At 41.4% G+C, this 21,475-nt stretch overlaps 1 protein-coding gene across 2 annotated transcripts in view; it reads left to right on the top strand.

Annotated features, from left to right (window-relative positions):
- PRKD1 (protein kinase D1) overlaps positions 1–21,475 on the top strand; it is a 143,253-nt gene that overhangs the window by 77,525 nt on the left and 44,253 nt on the right. For both annotated transcript variants that reach the window (XM_060759728.2, XM_067462864.1), the window contains one exon: positions 10,797–10,935. In XM_060759728.2, coding sequence (XP_060615711.2) covers positions 10,797–10,935 — 139 coding nt within the window. The remainder of the gene's footprint in view (positions 1–10,796; positions 10,936–21,475) is intronic.

The raw sequence follows: 21,475 nt of genomic DNA, 5'->3' as shown, positions 1-21,475 counted from the left end.
CAAAATCCATAGTTTTGGTTCCAAAGCTTGCCCTGACTTATACATGAGGTTGCCCTAAACACAAGTACGGTAGAGTTTCACTTATCCAACCTCCGCTTATTCAACATTCTGTTTTATCCAACACAGTCTGCCTCTCATCCGGATCCACAGCTGTTTCAATACATTGCAATGTTTGGTGCTAAATTTGTTGTGGTCTGTTTTGTATGTTATTTGATGGCTCAAGAGCACTAGTTGCAAAGTAGAAAGAGGAAAACACCACAATCGTAGGACTTTCTCAGTTGTGTCTCTCCATCTGTCAATGCCAGGGCTTTCATCCTTTGAAAGAAGGGCCAATGAGTCATGCAGAAAGCATGGAGGGTGGGGGAGATTTTCTGTCAATAGCACTCTGGTTATATCTTCTAAACAATAAGTCACATCAAACACCATGGAACCTCATTTCTAAGCAAAGAATTGGATTGTGTTGCATAATTGTTTAAAAACAAAGCTCTTGGTGTGTGAGCAGTTCAGGCAGTTCGTATTAACTTTATGAACTAATTCATTTTCCAAGAATCTTTAATATTGAAGTTTTGTTTAAAAAGTGAAATCATTTTTTGTTACAGGGAACTAAGAAGAATTTTACTGTGAAACCCCTTCTGTTAGTGATGAAAAACTGGGAGCTGTGTTCTCGCCCACTAGTGTTGGATGTAATATGTCAACAATTTTGTTCTCTGAAACCACTTGGCTTGTTTGGTACAGGAATGAGGATAGTGCCAAGGAAATTTTGTAGGGCAGAGAAGAATGTGGCCATGAATATGTTTTTTTTTAAAGACAATGTTATGCTGAAGAAAGGTGCTTTGTTCAAAAAGAATGTAGTCATTTTATCACTTACTGGGAATATTTGTTTTTCAAATGAATACAGCTGTGTAGATTGGAGAATGTTTTTTCAATTGTTTTAAACCTTTTAAACATTTGTTTTAATGTGATTTAAACTGAACTGTTTATTATTAAAATTGCATATTGCTTTGGGTCTTAAGCCAGGAAGAAAGCAGGGTACAAGTAAATACATTTAATAATAATAATAATAATAATAATAAGAAGAAGAAGAAGAAGAAGAAGAAGAAGAAGAAAGCCAGGATTGAAAAATCAGCTGATGACCCAAAATGAAGACTGTGCAAGGAAGCTGATGAAACCATTGATCATATCCTCAGCTGCTGCCAGAAAATCGCACAGACGGACTACAAACAGAGGCACAACTATGTGGCCCAAATGATTCATTGGAACTTATGTCACAAGCACCACTTGCCAGTAGTAAAAAACTGGTGGGATCATAAACCTTCAAAGGTGGTGGAAAATGAACACGCAAAAATACTGTGGGACTTCCGAATCCAAACTGACAAAGTTTTGGAACACAATACACCAGATATCATGATTGTGGAAAATAAAAAAGTTTGGATTATTGATGTCGCCATACCAGGTGACAGTCGAATTGACAAAAAACAACAGGGAAACCTCAGCCATTATCAAGACCTCAAAACTAAATTGCAAAGGCTCTGGCATAAATCAGTACAGGTGGTCCTCAGTGGTAACTGGCACACTGGATGCCATGCCAAAAGATCTCAGATTGCATTTGAAAACAATAAACATTGACAAAATCATGATCTGTCAACTGCAAAAATCCCCCTTACTTGGATCTGCGCTCATCATTTGAAAATACATCACACAGTCCTAAATGCTTGGGAAGTGTTCGATTTGTGCTTTTGTGATATGAAATCCAGCATATATATATATATATATATATATATCTTGTTTGCTGTGTCATAGTGTGTTTTTGTGTCAGTAAAACACTAATAATAATTTGTTCTAGACATTTTACTAACTTTTGAACATCGTCTAAACTTATAAATTTACAAAGCAAAACAAAACTCACAAATGCGTGTGTTGTCCTCCAGAAGTTCCATCCCGAAATTCCCAGCATTCTTCATCATTGGTTTAAAACTGATGTGCTACAACTCACATCAACATTATGTTAACAAAAAAAATGATGAAGAATGCTGGGAATCTCCAAGCACATCTAGCAAACCATGTAGAATTTGTCTCCCATTGACAAAAATAGATGCCTCCATTTCTGAAAGACTTCTGATTGAGTAGAACAACTCTAGAAATCTGGGGATTAGAATTGACGCATCCAGTAAAAGCATGTTCCATTAAAATAAATGATCCAAGTTTGTCATGAGATCTAAATCGATGGGACTTAAATCAATGGCATTTAAATTTCAATAATTTAATCTGCTTCTAACATTATATATTTTTGTTAAATATTGCAACATTATTGATTTGTAATAGCTTTCACAACATTATGATTACTGTGTTAATGTACCATGTGACTAAGATAGTTTTACTTCAAATGGACAATATTTTTATGTCAGTTTCAATTGTATATATTTGTGTATATGTAAATTAAATGTGCATTTATTTTTTGTAAATTATTGTGTCAGTAAATTTTATGGTCTGTTGGATATAGTGCATAATAATATAATTTCTAGAACAATGCTGGTAAATATTACTGCTGGTAATTGTTTTGTTTTGCATGTTTTGAAGAGTAGGTTAATTTGTTATGGAAAACTTTTTCTATTTTGTTCAAAAAATATACAGGCAGTCCTCAAGTTACAAACAAGATGATAGGTTCTTTAGGTTTGTATGTAAGTCAAAACAGATACATTTTAAAGTATAACTCCAGCCACATATATAAATATATAGCATAGAGAAGGGTCAACACCTCTGTGGTGTTTATTATGCTGTCTGTGCCCGTGTTCAGACAATTTCACTTCAACTTTTTGTCCCTGTGATTTCTGGATATTGACAAATTTGCCTTGTTGAGGAAACAAGGAATGGTGATAAAGCTTCAATCGAGACACCTTTTCCCATGATAATTCTTTCAGAAGTTAATTTCCCTTCTGAGGGATAGATTTCTCTCACTTCCTGCTGTCTCATTCCTGTTCTTAACTATGAGTTGTTTGTAAGTTGGATTTTTGTAACTCAGGGACTGCCTTTATATAAATATTATTCCTCCATGTTATTTACTTTCTACCCTGGACAATTCTAAGAACTTCTAAGAACTTTGGGTGGCTTAGGTCTGAAATCTTTAGATAGATAGAGGAAATTTGTGTGTCTATGTGCCTTCAAGTCACCTGTTGACTTATTGGCCTCATGAATTCCATAGGGCTTTCTTAGGCAGCTCTCAAGCTGCATAATGCAACAGGAGAGCTGTTAGGAATTGTGGGAGCTGAAATTGAAAACATCTGGAGGAGCAACCCTGATCTAGACTATTCAACAATAATGTTGATGGGGAAAATATTTTGAAATCTGTGTCTTATATGTGTGTGTCTTTTTTCTACACATTCTAGAAACACATCAAAATTAACTGCTGAATGGTTGCAAGAAAAGAGGCATGCAGTCCTTCGTAACTCCAGAAGAGTATAACTTAATAAAACTTGTTCTAGAAATGTGAGATATTGAAAGCTGCAAAAAAGTGAATATATATAAATATATATAAATGTTAACTTAAAATGTTAACTTTTCATTAAAATACATTACAGGAAGTCAATCACTAAAATTTTCATTTCTCAGTCAGAAAATTCTACACATCCACATTACAAGGCATTTTTCACAAAGCCTATTGGGGTTTTTTTGGACACACATATGGTCCAACTAATGTAAGATGAAGCAATTAATGTCTTTTCCCTCTAAAGGGGTTAGCACGGAGATCTTGCTGAATGTCATTTTCTTTCAAAACAATAGGTCATGTTTCAGTGATGAAAAATCACAAGTGAAAAGTGTTGATCTGAATCAGGACCAAGGCAAGTTGCATGAGATTATGTACTCATGGAGTTGCTGTTGCACTCTAGAGGTCACCTGTTTTCTGTCAGGATTAATTTAGTTATGTATGTGTTTTTCAATGTGCTTCTATGTATTGCCAAGATGGATGCCACTGTGAATTGAAAATGCCATGCAGAAATGTTTATACTTTGAGGCTGTGATTAAGTAAACTTGAAATAGTAAGATAAAGTTTGTTCTTGCTGAGAACAGAAGGGAGTAGCCAGTCTCAGCAAGAGAAGATAAGCAGATGTGAAGAGGCTTTCGGTTTTGACTAGTTCCTGAATTGTAGCTCGCTGTAAAAAGACGTGTCTGATGTATGTACTTAGTAAACTTAGTTTCTTTTGTAACTCAAAGCCTGCAGAGTCCTTATTTTGCAATTCAGTGTCTGCTTGATCTAGAATTCCTTCTGCTGGGTATTGTCAATCTCTGACATTTTCACGCAGCACCATGCCAGAGTCCAGTAATATCTAACTTTACTAGAAAAACATATACAAAGGGGCAAAAGGCAATTCCCCAAAAGCAGTAGAAAAGGTACCATAAAATAGCAGTAGTCCATATATACAAATTCAACCATAAAGGCAAGGTACATCGAAGCCAGGAAATCAAGATCATAGGCATAAATCCATAAGCTTGAAAACAGTAGCTTTTCCAAGGCAAAACGCTTACAGGAACATAGGCAAACACAGGAGACAAGATTCATGAGCATGAGAGCTGATCCAGGAACTTGATTCTATGGCAAAGTTGTCTGCTCTGTAGACTCTAAGAAAATATCACTTAATTTAAGCTCAGGCCCAACCAAGAAGCCATGTGATAATCTCTTTGACTTCTCATGGAGTTTCAAGGACTTCTCATGGAGTCTTTCTGACCATCTAATTAATCTCTCTTTCACTCCCTCCACATAGGCCCAATCTGATATCTGTTGATGGCTGATTTCCATGAGAAAGGAAATTCCGAACATTCTCTGTAACTGCAAGCCTTTCTCTCTGATTGCTCTGATCTAAGGCCTGCAATTCAGCCTGTGTTTCGGCCTGGTCACACACAGACTCAGTGAAAAAACCATCATCCCCTCATCCTCCGAGGATTTTCCAGCATCCTGCTGCTGAGCTTAAGAGTTGGATAATTCTCACAGAAAAGCAAGCAAACCAAAAAAGTGTGTGTGTGTGTGTGGGGGGGGGGCATGTTTGAAGATAGAAAATGCACAGATCTGGAAGAGTTGCTTCGGTAAGATAAACTTAATTTCAATAATGCTTGGCGGGATAAGAAGAGGGACTAAGCAGGTGCAGTCCAAGACAGGTTTGCAACAGCAGAACCCATTTTTGGAGCCTCATGTGATAAAATCCTTGGGATCAGAAAGGATTCCTGTAGGAACAGTCAGTAAAACTAGTAAGATGTTATGTGAGTTAAAATGTTAATTGTTGTATTCTGAACTAACAGCCGCGTATACCACATATTGCAGTATCTGTAGTGAACATTACTAGGGCAGAGGCTCAACCTGGTGAACCAATAAAGACACAATAAATACAAAAAGAAAATGCAAATACATTCATCCCCCCCCCCCCCCCACATCTCTTCATCCATATTATGGGAATTAATTTTCTATTAGCATGGAATATTTATGTTTGTGTATGTGTCGTATTCATTAGAATATAATTATATTAACTGTGTATAATAGGGTTCCATACTGTCCCCCATGCTGTTTAATATCTACATGAAGCCGCTGGGTGAGATCATCCGGAGTTTCGGGGTGCGGTGTCATCTGTACGCAGATGATGTCCAAGTCTGTCACTCCTTCCCACCTGCTACTAAGGAGGCTGTCGAGGTCCTGAACCGGTGCCTGGCCGCTGTAACGGTCTGGATGAGGGCGAACAAACTGAAATTAAATCCAGACAAGACAGAGGTACTCCTGGTCAGTCGCAAGGCCGAACGGGGTATAGGGTTACAGCCTGTGCTGGATGGGGTTGCACTCCCCTTGAAGGCGCAGGTTCGCAGCTTGGGTGTGACCCTGGACTCATCGTTGAGCCTGGATCCCCAGGTTTCAGCGGTGACCAGGGGAGCATTTGCACAGCTCAGGCTCGTGCGCCAGCTGTGCCCGTATCTCGGAAAGTCTGACTTGGCCACGGTAGTACACGCTCTGGTCACATCCCGCCTCGACTACTGCAACGCTCTCTACATGGGGCTGCCCTTGAAGACGGCCCGGAAGCTTCAGCTGGTTCAGCGCGCGGCAGCCATGTTACTAACTGGAGCGGGTGGCAGGGAGCACACAATGCCCTTGTTGTCCCAGCTCCACTGGCTGCCGATTTGCTACCGGACCAAATTCAAGGTGCTGGTTTTGGCCTACAAAGCCCTAAACGGTTCCGGCCCAAAATACCTTTCGGACCGCATCTTGGCCTACGAGCCCACGAGGACCTTGAGATCGTCTGGGGAGGCCCTTCTCTCGATCCCGCCTGCCTCACAGGCACGCCTGGCGGGGACGAGAGAGAGGGCCTTCTCGGTGGTGGCCTCCCAGCTGTGGAACACTCTCCCTGCAGAAATCAGACAGGCGCCCTCCCTCATGTCCTTCCGAAAAAGCCTCAAGACATGGCTGTTCGAGAGGGCATTTAATTAAGTACTATAACAATGTGGTAAAGATGACTGGAATGGAACAAGGAATATGAGACTGGTTATGATTCCACTATGAGACGAAGCGGATTTTTAGTGTAGTCTGTAATTGTCGTATAGTTTATATGTTGTTGTAATTAGCCTTTTTGTAAATTGTCTTTATATGTATTATATGTATTGTACACCGCCATGAGTCGCCCTAATGGGCTGAGAATGGCGGTTAATAAATGCATCAAATAAATAAATAAATAAAATAATAGCACAATTGCATCTTCTGTCCACTAAAAGATCTTGTTTAATCACTTTTGGAGTGTGATAAACTTAGGCAAGAAATGTTTATCTTATTTTCCCCCTAATCCGAAGCTGATATACTGTACATTTGTTTATTCTGCCTAATAAGCAAGTATTTCATTTGTTAAAAAGCCGCTAGTTGGGCTACCATGGCAACTAAACAACTCAGCTGTCATAGTGGTTTGTCTGGCTTGCACTTTATCATTTTGATGCTTTTGTAAAAAGGAGAGTAAGTCAAAAAAACAGAGGAAAGCTAGCAACATGTTGTAAGGACTCCATGTGAATGAATAGATAATACTTTTTTACAGGACAAATACATCACAGGAACTACCTGATACAAATATGATCATTCTTGCCTTGTACCTTCTCTCTGCAATGGCAAAAATAGGCGCAATTATTTCCAAGCACTCTTTGATTTGTGCACTGTGTGTATATATATAATCAAACCTTTTGATTAATGGGAAAGGTGCAAATCCTTAGAAATGCACATTATGGCTAATACAGCCATAGTCCAGAATCTTCACATGGGCAGATGAGATGGTGGCAGCTTTGTTTTCTGGGAGTTCAGTGAACACAAATATATTTTCTTACAAAAAATTGATTTATAAAAATATTGTATAAGATTACTTTCAGACAGTATGTTTAAGGTAAACATGAAACATAAATGAAATTTGTGTTTAGACTTAGGTCCCATCCTAAGTTGGATTTATGTGTAATGATTACCTGAATGGCCTGACTATGATTATGGATAATGTGGTTTTATAGTTGTAATTGCAATGTTTTATATGTTTTAATGCTCTTAATCTCGTTTAAATTTTTAATTGAAATGTTTATTTAATTGTACATTGGATGTATATTGTTTTTAGGGCATTGAATTATTGCCTATGATGTAAATTGCCTTGAGTCCCCCTCGGGGTCGAGAAAGGTGGGATATTAATATACTAAATAAATACATCCTTCAAGGGCGGTTCCAGACAGGCCTTTATCCCAGAACCATCTGCATTTTAAAATCACGGATATTCTTGTGGGCCTATTTACACATACTCCAGAAAGCACGTGCTTTCTGAGGTGGGTGTCCAGATGCTCTTGTGGGACTGTCCTGTGAGAACAACTGGAGGCCCTACCACCCTTCCCCAAAGCCCCCCAAACACTTTGAAAAGTAAGGAAAACTTACCTGGTTTCCAGTAGACTGTAGCTGAAGCTCTCCCGGTGTGTAGAAATGACACGCTAGGAGAACGGGGGGCGGGGGGGGGGGGAGTGATTTTCCTCCCCCTTGCTCTCCTGGCACATCATTTCTACATTCCAGGAGAGCTCTGGCTACAGTCTACTGAAGGCCAGGTAAGTTTTCCTTACTTTTCAAAGGGGTTTGGGGTCTGTAAGGGAGGGGGTGGGTATTCCCACATTTTTCTGGACTAATTTACTCCAGAAAACTGTGGGAATGGTTTCTGGACCAAGAAGGTGCAGAATAAATCTATCTAATTAATTCACTACAACCAGGGTTTTCCTGGTTTGTGGAGAATTAATTCAGGATTATCTAGGATGTCATCTGGACAGCACCTTCTTTATTACCACGATAAAGGGGTTGTCTGGATTCATTCCAAGATATTATGTATATACAACTATTCCAAAATACTATTTTTTTCCAAATTCCAAATTGTTCTTGTCCTGAGCATTTCAAATAAGGGATACTCAGCCAACACTATAAAGTCTCAAATCTGCATTTTGAAATGAAAAGATTAATTTCATAACACTAGAGTAGATTATCTGCAGGCCACATTTGGCTCCTATGCTACCATTTGGTTCCTATGCCCCCATTTGGTATCCTACTCTGCCCTCGTTTTCACAGAATTGGCAAATAGTAATAAATGCTGAGATCATTGGCACTAATACTGTAGTTTTTCTTTTTTTCTTCTTGTTCGTTTCTTCCTGAAATGGCAGAGGGATGGTTGACTCTGGGCTTTGGAACTCCTTCCCTGTCTGTCTATCAACAGGTGAAGACTTTTAAAACTCAAGATTTTAAGAGGAAAGATTTTAAAAGGTGCTTCCTGTTCTAATTGTACAGATTTTTAAATTGATTTTTAAATCCTTTTTAAGTGTATGCTTTGAGTTGTTTTGATATTGCATGCTATAATGATTCTTACCTCATAGGCCAGAAGAGAAGCCTGGAATATCAGTAGGCAGGACTCCATTTTGGGTGTGTCAGCAAAGGAAGCAGACATCTTGGGAGTGTAAAAGGAGAAGAGGGGAGGAGCCGAAGCTCTCTTTTGATTGGTTTGGACAGATGGGAGGAGTTTAGCCCTGAGAGGGAAAAAGTGTCAGCTTGCCAGAGAGCAGGTAGATTGATTTTGGGAACGGAAAAGTGAGAGGTAGATTTTTGTGTGCTTAGATTTTTCTGTCAGAGAGCATTTGTGACAGGTGATTCTGCATTATTGGCCAGGAGGGTCAAAGTAGACACCTGGGTGCTTGCGTGGGTTTTTACACAAGTGGTTTGCTCTCTGGGTTAGAGTAGATTAGCTTTTAGAGGACTCTGCTTAAAGTGTAGCTAATTGCTCTAGGGACAACCTGGTTAGGTTTGTCTGGGGAACTCACTGCTACTGGGTTATTGTAGAGTGAGGAGTTTTACTCGTATCTAAGTCAAAGAACTTGTTTTAAGTTGCCATCAAGATTATTGTACTTCAGCAACCATTCAAGTGTGTGTGCCTCATTAAAGAAGATAGTTGTTTGTTCAATATTATAAATAAACATTTTCTCTAGTTCAACCTTTAAAGAAGCCTCAGTAGTGATTAATTCATGTGAAAATATTTCTATTTGTCTAAACATCTTTACTTCACAGTCATCTCAGGGAGCTGAGGAAGAGCTGGTGGGCAGTAAGAAGTTACCTCAGGGGAATCATCTTCAAGTATCCTAAAGTAATTTAGGTGGTGGCAGCGAATCTACCAAAGTACATACATATTACCTCATCACGTACATATAAACGCTCCTCGCCAAGAATCATATTCTATCATATTGGTGTCCAGTTGTGGGACTAGTAACTAAGATCTTTTAAACTGATGACCAGTGGCGTGATATATTCTGAGTTATAGCAATACTAAGATGCGTTAAACATGCCTCTTTTATTAGACACCTACTAACACCTACTAACCCAAGGAGTGTACATCACTCAAAAAAGTGATTTTGGGAGTTGTAGTTGCTGGGATTTATTGTACACCTACAATCAAAGAGCATTCTGAACTCCACCAATGATGGAATTGAACCAAACGTGGCATACAGGACTCCTATGACCAACAGAAAACACTAGAAGGGTTTGGTGGGCATTGACCTTGAGTTTGGGAGTTGTAGTTCACCTACATCCAGAGATCACTGTGGACTCAAACAATGATGGATATGGACCAAACTGGGCACAAATATTCCATATGCCCAAATGTGAACACAGATGGAGTTTGGGGGAAATAGACTTTGACACTTGAGAGTTGTAATTACTGGGATTTATAGTTCACCTACAATCAAAGAGCATTTTGAACCTCACCAATGACAGAATTCAGGCAAACTTTCCACACAGAACCCCCATGACCAACAGAAAATACTTAAGGCCATCCAGTCCAACTCCCTTCACCAGGGCAAGAAAACGTAATCAAAGCCCTTCCCAAAGAGCCATCCAGCCATAGATATAGAGAGAGATATATTATTCACACACACAGAGAGATATAGTATTCTAGATTTGAAAGGGACCCCTAAAGAAGGACAGTGATATGTTGCATGTTCCAGAGTAGGCAAACCAGACAATCTCCACATCAGCAGTGACAAAGAAACAGCAAGAAATACTGTTTACCCACAAGCATAAAGAAATTACATATATTAGAAACCAACACTTTCTCGTTACTTTATTTTCCAGATCAGCAGACTGGGCCACAGCAACGTGTGGCAGTGGACGGCTAGTGTTATTATATATTCTGAAATTAGCCTACCATATTGTATACCAGATTTAAAATAATCAAACGACAGTTTTGTACTATTTGTGCCTGAACTAAATGCTCAACGTTATCTATTTTCAGTTTCCTGAGTGTGGTTTCTATGGAATGTATGATAAAATCCTGCTTTTTCGACATGACCCAACCACTGAAAATATTCTTCAGCTCGTCAAAGCAGCTAGTGATATCCAAGAAGGTGACCTTATTGAAGTTGTCTTATCAGGTAAAATGTTCATTTTATTGCTTTCTGGTTTTCATTTTATTTTTATTAACTATTTGTGATTTACTATGCTACATTTGCACTAAAACCATGATTACCCCACCTTCTTCCTGGTTATACATGGTCTCTGTTGATGTCGGCACACGGTGCCTGCATTGGCCAGGAGCTCTCATGAAGCGATTTGGGAGTGGTGGTGACACAGACATAGTCTGCCTCCTTTTTCAATACAGACAAAAAGGAATGGTAGCAGTGTCCTGTGTGGACAGCAGACCAGTCTGAGGACTTTATCACATTGAGATATACTTTATATCAGTATACATACTGTGTTTTGTTAGGGCTGCATGCATACTGTATTCAGATGGGATGCGCTGACTTCATCACACCTGATTCTTACATTTTGAAAATACCACACTTTGACTCATCATACCATGGAAGGCTGGCTCTTTCCGGTCCGTTCAAATGGCTTCCTATGTCACCTTTTTATAAAATCAAATATTGTTTGATTTTATAAATATTGTTAAATTCTCATGATATTTTTAGCTGATGGGATGTATACTGATTTTATTTCCACATGTAAAAACAATGTCTCAGAATTATATTAAATCAAAAAACAGATGGATTCCCACAGATTTCTGACAGAATGGGACAAATGTCACATGATTTGGAAACACATTCAAGGGGTCTCAGAAATGCAGTATCTCCCAATGTGACAAGGTCCTGAATTGGACCCAATCCTGCTGTCCACACTATTCTGAAGCCAGTAGAATAGGAGTTTCAGGCGAACCCAAGAGTATCCCACAACATTTCCCAATGTGGGGTTATGCTGGGTTAACCCAATTTAACCCACAATACTTTATTGCCCAAGTGGAGAAACATTGTGGGGATAGCCAGAAGCAAACTCAAGGTGGGTCTCTGTTTATTGCCCAAGCAGGGGTGAAAGAGTGCTTAAGTCAGCAGTATGTATAACTCCAGATGTTGTTAGGTTGCTGATTCCATGAGCTCTTGCCAGCATTGTTTGTTATGAGTCTAAGAATATCTGGAGGACTACAAGTTTCTCCAGACTTGTAGGATACACTTTATAGCTGGAATTATTAGAATTGTGCTGGAGTTGTTAGAAATGTTCAGATTTACCATGTGAGCAGGGATGGACACCAGATGGTTTTGTCCCTGATGTTACAGCACTATGTGGCTCCACATCAGGCTCCTCAGTATGTTGTACAATAAAGTGCAATTGGAGAATTTTGTGCGCATAACTGCATATTTAAAAGTGTATCCTGATTCAGAATTCCAAAAGATTGGAGGTCTAAATTATGCTAAAGCTTCTGTGTGGATGGGGGCATGTACAAAGTCCTTCATACTGCAGATGTCTTTGCCATATAACTAGACATATAGGGGTAGAGCTGCATATTACTGTGATGTTAGGGTGAAACTACTATATTTTCTTCACACTGACTTCTAGCATTTCTAATAAGACTGAACACAGCTTATATTCTTCATTCTGTGTGAATGATAAACAAATATATAACAAAATGACAAGTAATGATTGTCATTTTGTTGTGCTCTCATTAAGGATGTGTCCTGATGTTGTATGATGAAAAAATGTGGAATTACAATTTAGTTTTGTTTCACCTATGGTACCTTAAGGAACTAATGGTTTCTGATTTTCTTTTAAAACTGAATTAATTGATACTGACTTATTATTTTATTATTATTTGCACTTGTTAACCGCCACTCTCAGCCCGAGGGCGACTCGTGGCGGTGTACAGAGCATAGAACATAAAGACAACAGTTTACAATAGATCAGGACCATAACACACATCTTACTAATACACAGCTAATTAAACTAAAAATCCGCTTCGTCTTGTTTGGGGTCACAATAAATCTCGTAGTCATAATCCATTCCGGTGGTCATTCCAAAAACATAGCACTTAGTTGAAGGCCTTTTCGAAGAGCCAGGTTTTCAGGCCCTTGCGGAAGGCCATGAGGGAAGGCGCCTGTCTGATTTCAGCAGGGAGGGAGTTCCATAGCCGGGGGGCCACCACCGAGAAGGCCCGCTCTCTTGTCTCTGCCAGGCGTGCCTGTGAGGCAGGCGGGACCAAGAGAAGGGCCTCCCCGGATGATCTCAAGGTCCTCGTGGGCTCGTAGGCCGAGATGCGGTATTTAAGGTATTTTGGGCCGGAACCGTTTAGGGCTTTGTAGGTTAACACCAGCACCTTAAATTGGGCCCGGTAGCTGATCGGCAGCCAGTGGAGCTGGGACAGCAAGGGCGTTGTGTGCTCCCTGCGTCCCGCTCCGGTTAACAACATGGCTGCCGCGTGCTGGACTAGCTGGAGCTTCCGGGCCGTCTTCAAGGGCAGCCCCACGTAGAGAGCGTTGCAGTAGTCGAGGCGGGATGTGACCAAAGCGTGTACCACCGTGGCCAAGTCAGACTTCCCAAGATACGGGCGCAGCTGGCGCACGAGCCGAAGCTGTGCAAATGCTCCCCTGGTCACCGCTGAAACCTGGGGATCCAGGCTCAGCGATGAGTCCAGGGTCACATCCAAGCTGCGAACCTGCGCCTTCAAGGGGAGTGCGACCCCGTCCAGCACAGGCTGTAACCCTATACCCTGTTCGGCCTTGCGACTGACCAGGAGTACCTCTGTCTTGTCTGGATTTAATTTCAGTTTGTTCGCCCTCATCCAGACCGTCACAGCGGCCAGGCACCGGTTCAGGACTTCGACAGCCTCCTTAGTAGCAGGTGGGAAGGAGTGACAGAGTTGGACATCATCTGCGTACAGGTGACACCGCACCCCGAAACTCCGGATGATCTCACCCAGCGGCTTCATGTAGATGTTAAACAGCATGGGGGACAGTATGGAGCCCTGAGGAACACCACAGGTCAAAGGCTGTGGTGTTGAACAGGAGTCCCCCAATAACACCTTCTGGGTACGACCCTCCAGAAATGACTGGAGCCACCGCAAAGCGGTGCCCCCAAGGCCCATCTCTGCAAGGCGTCCCAGAAGAATACCGTGGTCGACGGTATCAAAGGCCGCTGAGAGGTCCAGGAGCACCAACAGGGACACACTCCCCCTGTCTAGCTCCCGGCGGAGATCATCCACTAAGGCGACCAAGACCGTCTCGGTACCATGTCCCGGTCTGAAGCCAGACTGTGCCGGATCCAGATAATCCGTGTCTCTCAAGAATACCTGGAGTTGTGAGGCCACCACGCTTTCCATGACTTTGCCCAAGAAGGGAAGATTGGAAACAGGCCGAAAGTTGTCACTTTGGTGGGGTCGAGTGATGGTTTCTTCAACAGCGGCTTTATAATAGCCTGTTTTAGGCTCGCTGGAATCGTGCCTTCCCGGAGGGAGGCATTAACCACCACTGTTACCCACTCAGCCAATCCCCCTCTGGCCTCTTTCAGAAGCCAGGATGGGCAGGGGTCTAGGATGGACGTGGTAGGCCTCATTCCTCCAAGTATCTTGTCCACATCCTCGGGTCTCACAAACTGAAAAGAATCCATCAAAATAGGACAAGCAGGTGCTTGTGTCACATCCACAGAGACTGCATTTAATGTGGCGTCCAGCCCAGAACGGATCAAAGTGACTTTGTCTGCAAAGAACCGAGCAAATGCTTCACAGCGCGTGGCCGAGTTGTCAGGGCTCCCACCTGAGATAGGGGGAGTTAAAAGACCTCTGACAATCCGAAACAACTCCGCCGGACGGTTTTTTGCAGACGCAATAGTAGCCGCAAAGAAAGTTTTCTTTGCGGCTTTTATTGTCGCGGCATATGCCCTTAGAAAGGACACAAACCATGTTCGATTTGGCTCGCTTGGGTCCGAGCGCCACACGCTCTCTAGTTCCCTCTTCCTTCGCTTCATCGCTGCCAGCTCCTCGGTGAACCAAGGAGCTGGTTTAGCTCGGTTACTTGAGAGGGGACGTTCCGGAGCGATCCTGTCAATTGCCCTGGTCATCTCCCCATTCCAGAGAGCGACCAAGGCCTCGACATGGTCACCTACCGAGGTAGCGGGAAAATCCCCAAGAGCCGTCAGGAATCCGTTCGGATCCATAAGCCTCCTGGGGCGGACCATCTTAATGGGTCCTCCACCTTTGCGGAGGTTAGGGGGCGCAGTGAGCCTGAATCTGATCAGGAAGTGGTCGGTCCATGGCAACGGAGAGATAGACAACTCCTCCACACCGCCACCCTGCTCCCAACCCTGGCAGAAAACCAAGTCCAATGTGTGTCCAGCACAGTGGGTGGGGCCAGTTATTTGTTGGGACAGCCCCATGGTTGCCATGGCAGACATGAAGTCCTGAGCCGCTCCTGTGAGGGTCGCCTCGGCATGGATGTTGAAGTCCCCCAGCACAAGGAGCCGTTGGGACTCCACCACCAGGCTCGAGACCACCCCCGCTAGCTCAGGCAGGGAGACTGTAGTGCAGCGAGGTGGACGGTACACTACAAGAATCCCTATTCTGTCCCGGTCACCCACCCTCAGGTGGACGCATTCGAAATTTGTGGTCTGCGGGATGCGGCTCCTGGTCAGATGGATGGAATCTCTATAGACCACTGCGACCCCGCCTCCCCGTCCTCCGGCTCTTGGTTGGTGTTGCACGGAGAAGCCTGGAGGACAAAGCTGGGAGAGGTTTACGCCCCCCGCTTCATCCAGCCAGGTCTCCGTGATGCACGCCAGATCTGCCCGCTCCTCCAGGATTAAATCCTGGATCCAGGTCGTTTTTCCGTTGACAGATCTGGCGTTCAACAACACCACCTTCAAACCAGAGGGCCCGCTCACCTGGTTACACCAAATTACCTTAGGAGACCGGTTGGGGGTTGTTAATATGGATAAGCGGTCCGAATTAGGCCGAATTCGAGGTCTCCTTTTCCCGCATCTCCTCCTTCCCACCACGACCTCTATGGGGGCCCCTCGGCTAATGGAACACCTCCCCCCCCTCCATGCCGCAGTCTAAAGACAAGATCTTGCTTTCTGCTTTGTTCGTTGTTTGATTTTCCGGTCCTTGCCAATCTCCTTTCTTCCCCTCTACCCCCCTCCCCACCTCATTTTTATTTACAGGGTCCAACCCACCTCCTCCCCTGTCCCTTACACTATACAATAGTAACAAGGATAGTACACAAAGGGGGATGGGGGACCACATGGATGACAACAGTACAAGGCGGTGTTAGATGTTCCGGCCACACCAATAGAATAGTTCATAAAGTGCACAAGTAAAGTGCTAGATCTAAAGTGCGACGAGTGCCCTATATTGATTGGGCGGTAGCTACAGTAGCTAAAGTGCGGCACAGAGGGACAGGAATGGGGCGAAAGTGCTAGTGCACTTCATATGTTCATTATAGCAAATTTTGTAGGATTGTTTTATACATATAATAGGAGCCCCCGGTGGCTCAGTGGGTTAAAGCACTGAGCTGCTGAGCTTGTTGATCGCAGGTTTGATTCCGGGGAGCGGCGTGAGCTTCCGCTGTCAGCCCTAGCTTCTGCCAACCTAGCAGTTCGAAAACATGCAAATGTGAGTAGATCAATAGGTACCGCTCCGGCGGGAAGGTAACGGCGCTCCATGCAGTCATGCCGGCCACATGACCTTGGAGGTGTCTACGGACAACGCTGGCTCTTCGGCTTAGAAATGGAAATGAGCACCACACCCCAGAGTCGGACATGACTGGACTTAATGTCAGGGGACTACCTTTACCTTTACTATACGTATAATATAGACCAGAATCTTGAGATGCATTTTTGTGATGCACATTTTTGTTATTTCTGTCAGTGGAACAGGGAGGAATTGTAATTATTTTCAAATTTCACATCAACACTCTTCCATAAACCCAAACTTTGTTTGAGGTGATTTGGGATTACCTGTAAGGCTACGAAGGAAGGGGATGAAAGTTTCAGCATATTAGTGAAAGGGTACATTTCTGCCTAGCATTTCTGTAAGCTAGTAGCTTGCACAGACTCAGTGGCAAAGCGTGGTCAGTGATTATTAGATGCTTCCATGGGTTGTGGCCTCCATCAGGAGACTTGGAGATACCCAATAGACAATCTTTTACCAAATGACAACAACAACAACAACAATAATATAATAAAAAACTTTATTTATGCACCACTCTATCTCCCTGAGGGTGGTTTTCAAGTAACATCACCGAAACATACGAAGTAAACAGCATAACATAAAATTAACAAAACAACATAAGCATAAAATTATCACAACACATGTATATTAAAAATAATCCTAAATAATATTTAGAGCAATTAAAAAGCCGGGCCAAGGCTAGTGCAAACTCAAATATGAGGGGGCCAGGAATTAAGTACAGTGCTATAACAGGCTAATGACAATAGCAGGTATGGGTCTGTGGCTGCTCATTTCCAGGGCCTATTAGAGAGATGACCGGGGTAATAGGTAAGAAGTACAAGACCATATTCAACAATGTTTGGGGCTGGACTAGAACTGGTCATTCTCAAAGGCTTGTTGAAATGAAAGGTTTGTACGCACATCAACCATATAAGTCATTGTAATCTAGGCCTCGGGGAACCGGAGACTAAAGGTTCACACCTTTAGTCTCCGGTGCCCCGAGGCCTAGATTACAATGACTTATATGGTTGATGTGCGTACAAACCTTTCATTTCATGCAGTCATGCCGGCCTCATGACCTTGGAGGTGTCCTGTGTGGGGCTCAGCTGCAAATAAAACCTGAGAGGTTACTTTTTATCATTCCAAGTAGACACTAGCCACTTTGTTAATGATTTACTGTCATAGATTTGCCATGTTCCAAATGGATCAGCATCTTTTTTAGGAAAAAGAAAAAAATGGGATACAGCCAGGACTACCTGTTAGATACAGTTGAATTGGAAGTAATCTTTTTTTCTGAAATGTTTGGCTTTTTTGTTCAGCAGCAGAACAGTGCACCTAAAATCATGTTCTATAAATTTGAGTAGGCATTCATTTTGTGGTGATCTGTCTTCTCTGTCATGTAAAATTGCAGGGTGCTTATGTAATGAAAAAAGTAGAAACCTGAATTTTCAGAAGTTGTTACATCAGACATAAATAGATTAAAACTTCTTTTTAAAAAATCAGGTTGACATTGTTCCTGCCAACCAAATTCACAGTATAATTGCATCAAAAGGAATGGAAATTACTGCAGTATGATTTTACCTAAAATATTAAGTTTTGTATTACTCCTGATTCAACTCAAGGAAATTAGATTTTCCAAATTTTATTCTTGAAGGTACATGGAAACCATTGCATACCAACTTAGCATAATCAGAGATAAAATGGTATTTTAATGTACAATTTTTCCTCCCAGAAGGAAAACTATTCAGAAGACATTGAGCTTTTTCACAGAAGTCCAATAAGCCTTTTCATCCAGTGATGGTGAATGTAATTGAGTTCTCTTTCAGATTCTTTCTCTGTGCCACATTGGATCATAAGAAAGAACATTGCTCTAATACCTGCTGTGATGGTAGGGTGAAATACTGAATTATTCGAGGTATAACCATCTAATGAACAAATCAGATTGTAGTGCAAGTATGTGAAATAAAAAAAATATCCAGTTTCCTTTCAAAGTTAGAGTTGTCTTTAACTTGTTCTTCTACGAATCAAGTATGATACGCAATTTACAGTTCATGTATGATCACTATTCTGCAGAAGTCCCTGATGGCGTGATGGGTAAGTCCTTGTGCTGGTAGGACTGCTGACGGATAGGTCAACGGTTTGAATCCAGGGAAAGTGGGTTGAGCTCCCTCTGTGAGCTCCAGCTCCCCATGTGGGGCATGACAGAAGTCCCTCACAAGCATGGTAAAAAAATTAAGGACATGTGTAAAATTAACCACCAAAATTCCCACTTTATCTGGAATGGGGGAAGATGTTGCATCTCTTCTATCTGCCTGATACATATTGACTTTTATTTTTTTAAAACTACAATAATTCCTCACTTGTGTCAAACTTTGACTCATACTTGATTTAAACTTCTGTGAGTTATTTTAAAGTTAGACTGGTAGGTAATTAGGTGATGTCATGTTATTTCACAGGAGAAAAAAATAATTTGGAAAAGTAGTTTGTTTTTTAGAAAATAGAAAACATGGCATCACAAGATGAAGAAAACTCCTATATGATTGTATATATATACATGACATGGATGAAGGGATACTGGGAGGAAGGGGTGGAGGCTGGTGGGATGTCCCATGAGGAAAAGCAGCTTCAGTGTTAACAGCCACTCTGTTCTCCTTTCTAAGTTTCTTCCAAATGAAATTGCTTAACAATTATTAGTTCCTGATATCATTATGGCACTAACAGTTTTTGACATTTCATAAAGAATGACAAAGATGAAAAAGATTACTAAAAGTATCCCAGTCCTAATAGATGGTTGGTTCCATGTAGTCAAACTTATTAAGTGGACTTTTTTTTCAGAATCAATTGCTTGAAAATGATCAGTTGATGTTTATAATGGAAGCCATGATGGTTGGGTTGTGCTACCTGTTAGCGTGACTGATAGCAGCATTTTATCCTAAAGCGCATAAGAAACATGGAAGGAAAAAAAGAATATAGCACTTTATAGAAGTAATAATAATCAAGGGTTTACTTTTGGACTAAACTTTTTGGCTGGATGGAAAAAAAGGAATATTAGGAATTCCAGATGGATGATGTGTGCTTTTGGGGAAATTAATACTGTTCCATATTTGGAGTGTTCATCATCATTATCATTATAAATGATGATGATGATGATGATGATGATGATGATAATAATAATAATAAGTACTTTTCCATTATCCATGCAGAGGCCACTAGGGGGTGTTAGAGAGAGAAGAATAGTCCATTTTATGGGAGGGGGGGGGAGTTTAAGGAGGAAAACTATTCCCCCATTTTTGCTGGTTATTCCCCCTCTCCACTTCCCTTATCATAAGCAAGTGTTGTTTTCACGATGGTAACATGGGTGGGGGGAATAACAGGAAAACAGAGAAAATAGTTTTACTTCTTCAACCCACCATCCACCCCCATAAAATAGACTATCTTTCTTTCTCTTGCGCTCCTTAGCGGCCTCCGTCTGGAAGGAACACTACCCAATAATGTGAGAGAGATTCATTATCTTTCCCTGCTATACCTTCATGGCAACCATGAAGTTTACCTGAAAGTGTTATACTTCAACTCCCACCATTCCTTTCCTGTGCCATGGCTGGTGTCACTTGCTGCTCAGCTTTATTTGAAGAACCCCATTATTTCAGTCCTTGCTGTTAGAAAGGTAGACGCCTGAAACTTGGCAGGCATACTAATGGGATTCTAAGGGTTTTTAAATAAAAGGATTAAATAATTTTAAGAGTCAAGGTGGTGTACTGATGTGAGCAGTACTCTTGAGTTACCAAATCTCAAATCCATGCTTAGCCTTGAAAACTCACTGGGACACCTATGAGAATTTACATTCCCAGTCTCAATGGCAAACCTCCTTTGAACAACTCTTGCCAAGAAAATTCTAGGAATTTATTAATTTTAGATAATTAGAAAGGGCTGATTTGCCTGCATTACCATCTTTGGTCACTAGGTAGCAACTTCCTTGAACTATCCATAATCCCCGGACATGCAGCTGGGGGCAGGCTGGAAATACTCATTTTTCTACAGGGTCTGAAGGATCAAATGGTTAAAAAACAGAAAGACAGAAGAAAACCTTTCCTGTTTGGTAAGAACAGCAACAGTGAATAATGAATATCTGAGGACAGGAAGTGAGGAGGAGAGAAAGGAAGGGCAGATAAGAGAATAGTAAGAACAGAGAAAGAATAAGAAGAGAAAAAGAATTTAAGATACTTGGAATCTTTTGAAGCTTGAACTTCTGTTGCCTTTTAATGAAGCATACCAAGAGTCTAAGTAATTCTCATAATTTTAATAGAACACACAGGGTTTTCTAAGAGCTGCTAGTTTACTTAGGAGTACTTAGGCTATATAATTCTGGGAAGAGATGACTCAGTTTGTCTTGCTGTTTGCCTTTTTTCATGCCCTGCAGAAGAGAACAATGAACTTTGCGTTAACCAAACCACAGAGTAACAAGAATAAACATGGTGGGCGTATTATATTTGGCAAGTTTGTGCTGGAAATAATTTTGATGCAAGGTGGAGGGACAATATGAAGAAAGAAAGGACATGAAATTTAATGCCTTGCCATAACTGTTGTGAATGTTTTGATATGAGTATACAATGTGGTACATAGAAATTAATTATAGTTTTTTAAAACAAGGGATTAGCCATTGTAGTCCTGCAGAAAGAGGAAGGTAAAATATTCCTGTTTGTATTCAACATAATAAAATCCTGACAGTGTGTTAGCCAGTGGATGTCATGGGTGTTAGTATTATATATCTATTCAGGATGATACTATTTTAAACTGTTGTACTATTCGTCTGATGGTGGTAATGTTACTGGAGTTCATACAAGGAAAACACAAGATAATCTTTGTGACAACAAACTGGAAAAACAGAATGAAAGCATAAAGTTTTTCTGATTTCATTTTAAGATATTTAAACACACATTCAAGTCTACTATTGAACCAGATGGGCAAGAAAAATACTTTACTTAAAG

The sequence above is a fragment of the Anolis sagrei genome, chromosome 1, assembly GCF_037176765.1.
Source record: "Anolis sagrei isolate rAnoSag1 chromosome 1, rAnoSag1.mat, whole genome shotgun sequence".
NCBI classification, from domain to species: domain Eukaryota; kingdom Metazoa; phylum Chordata; class Lepidosauria; order Squamata; family Dactyloidae; genus Anolis; species Anolis sagrei.
Note: the sequence above shows the minus strand (reverse complement) of the source record. Positions and strands in the feature narration are given on the sequence as shown.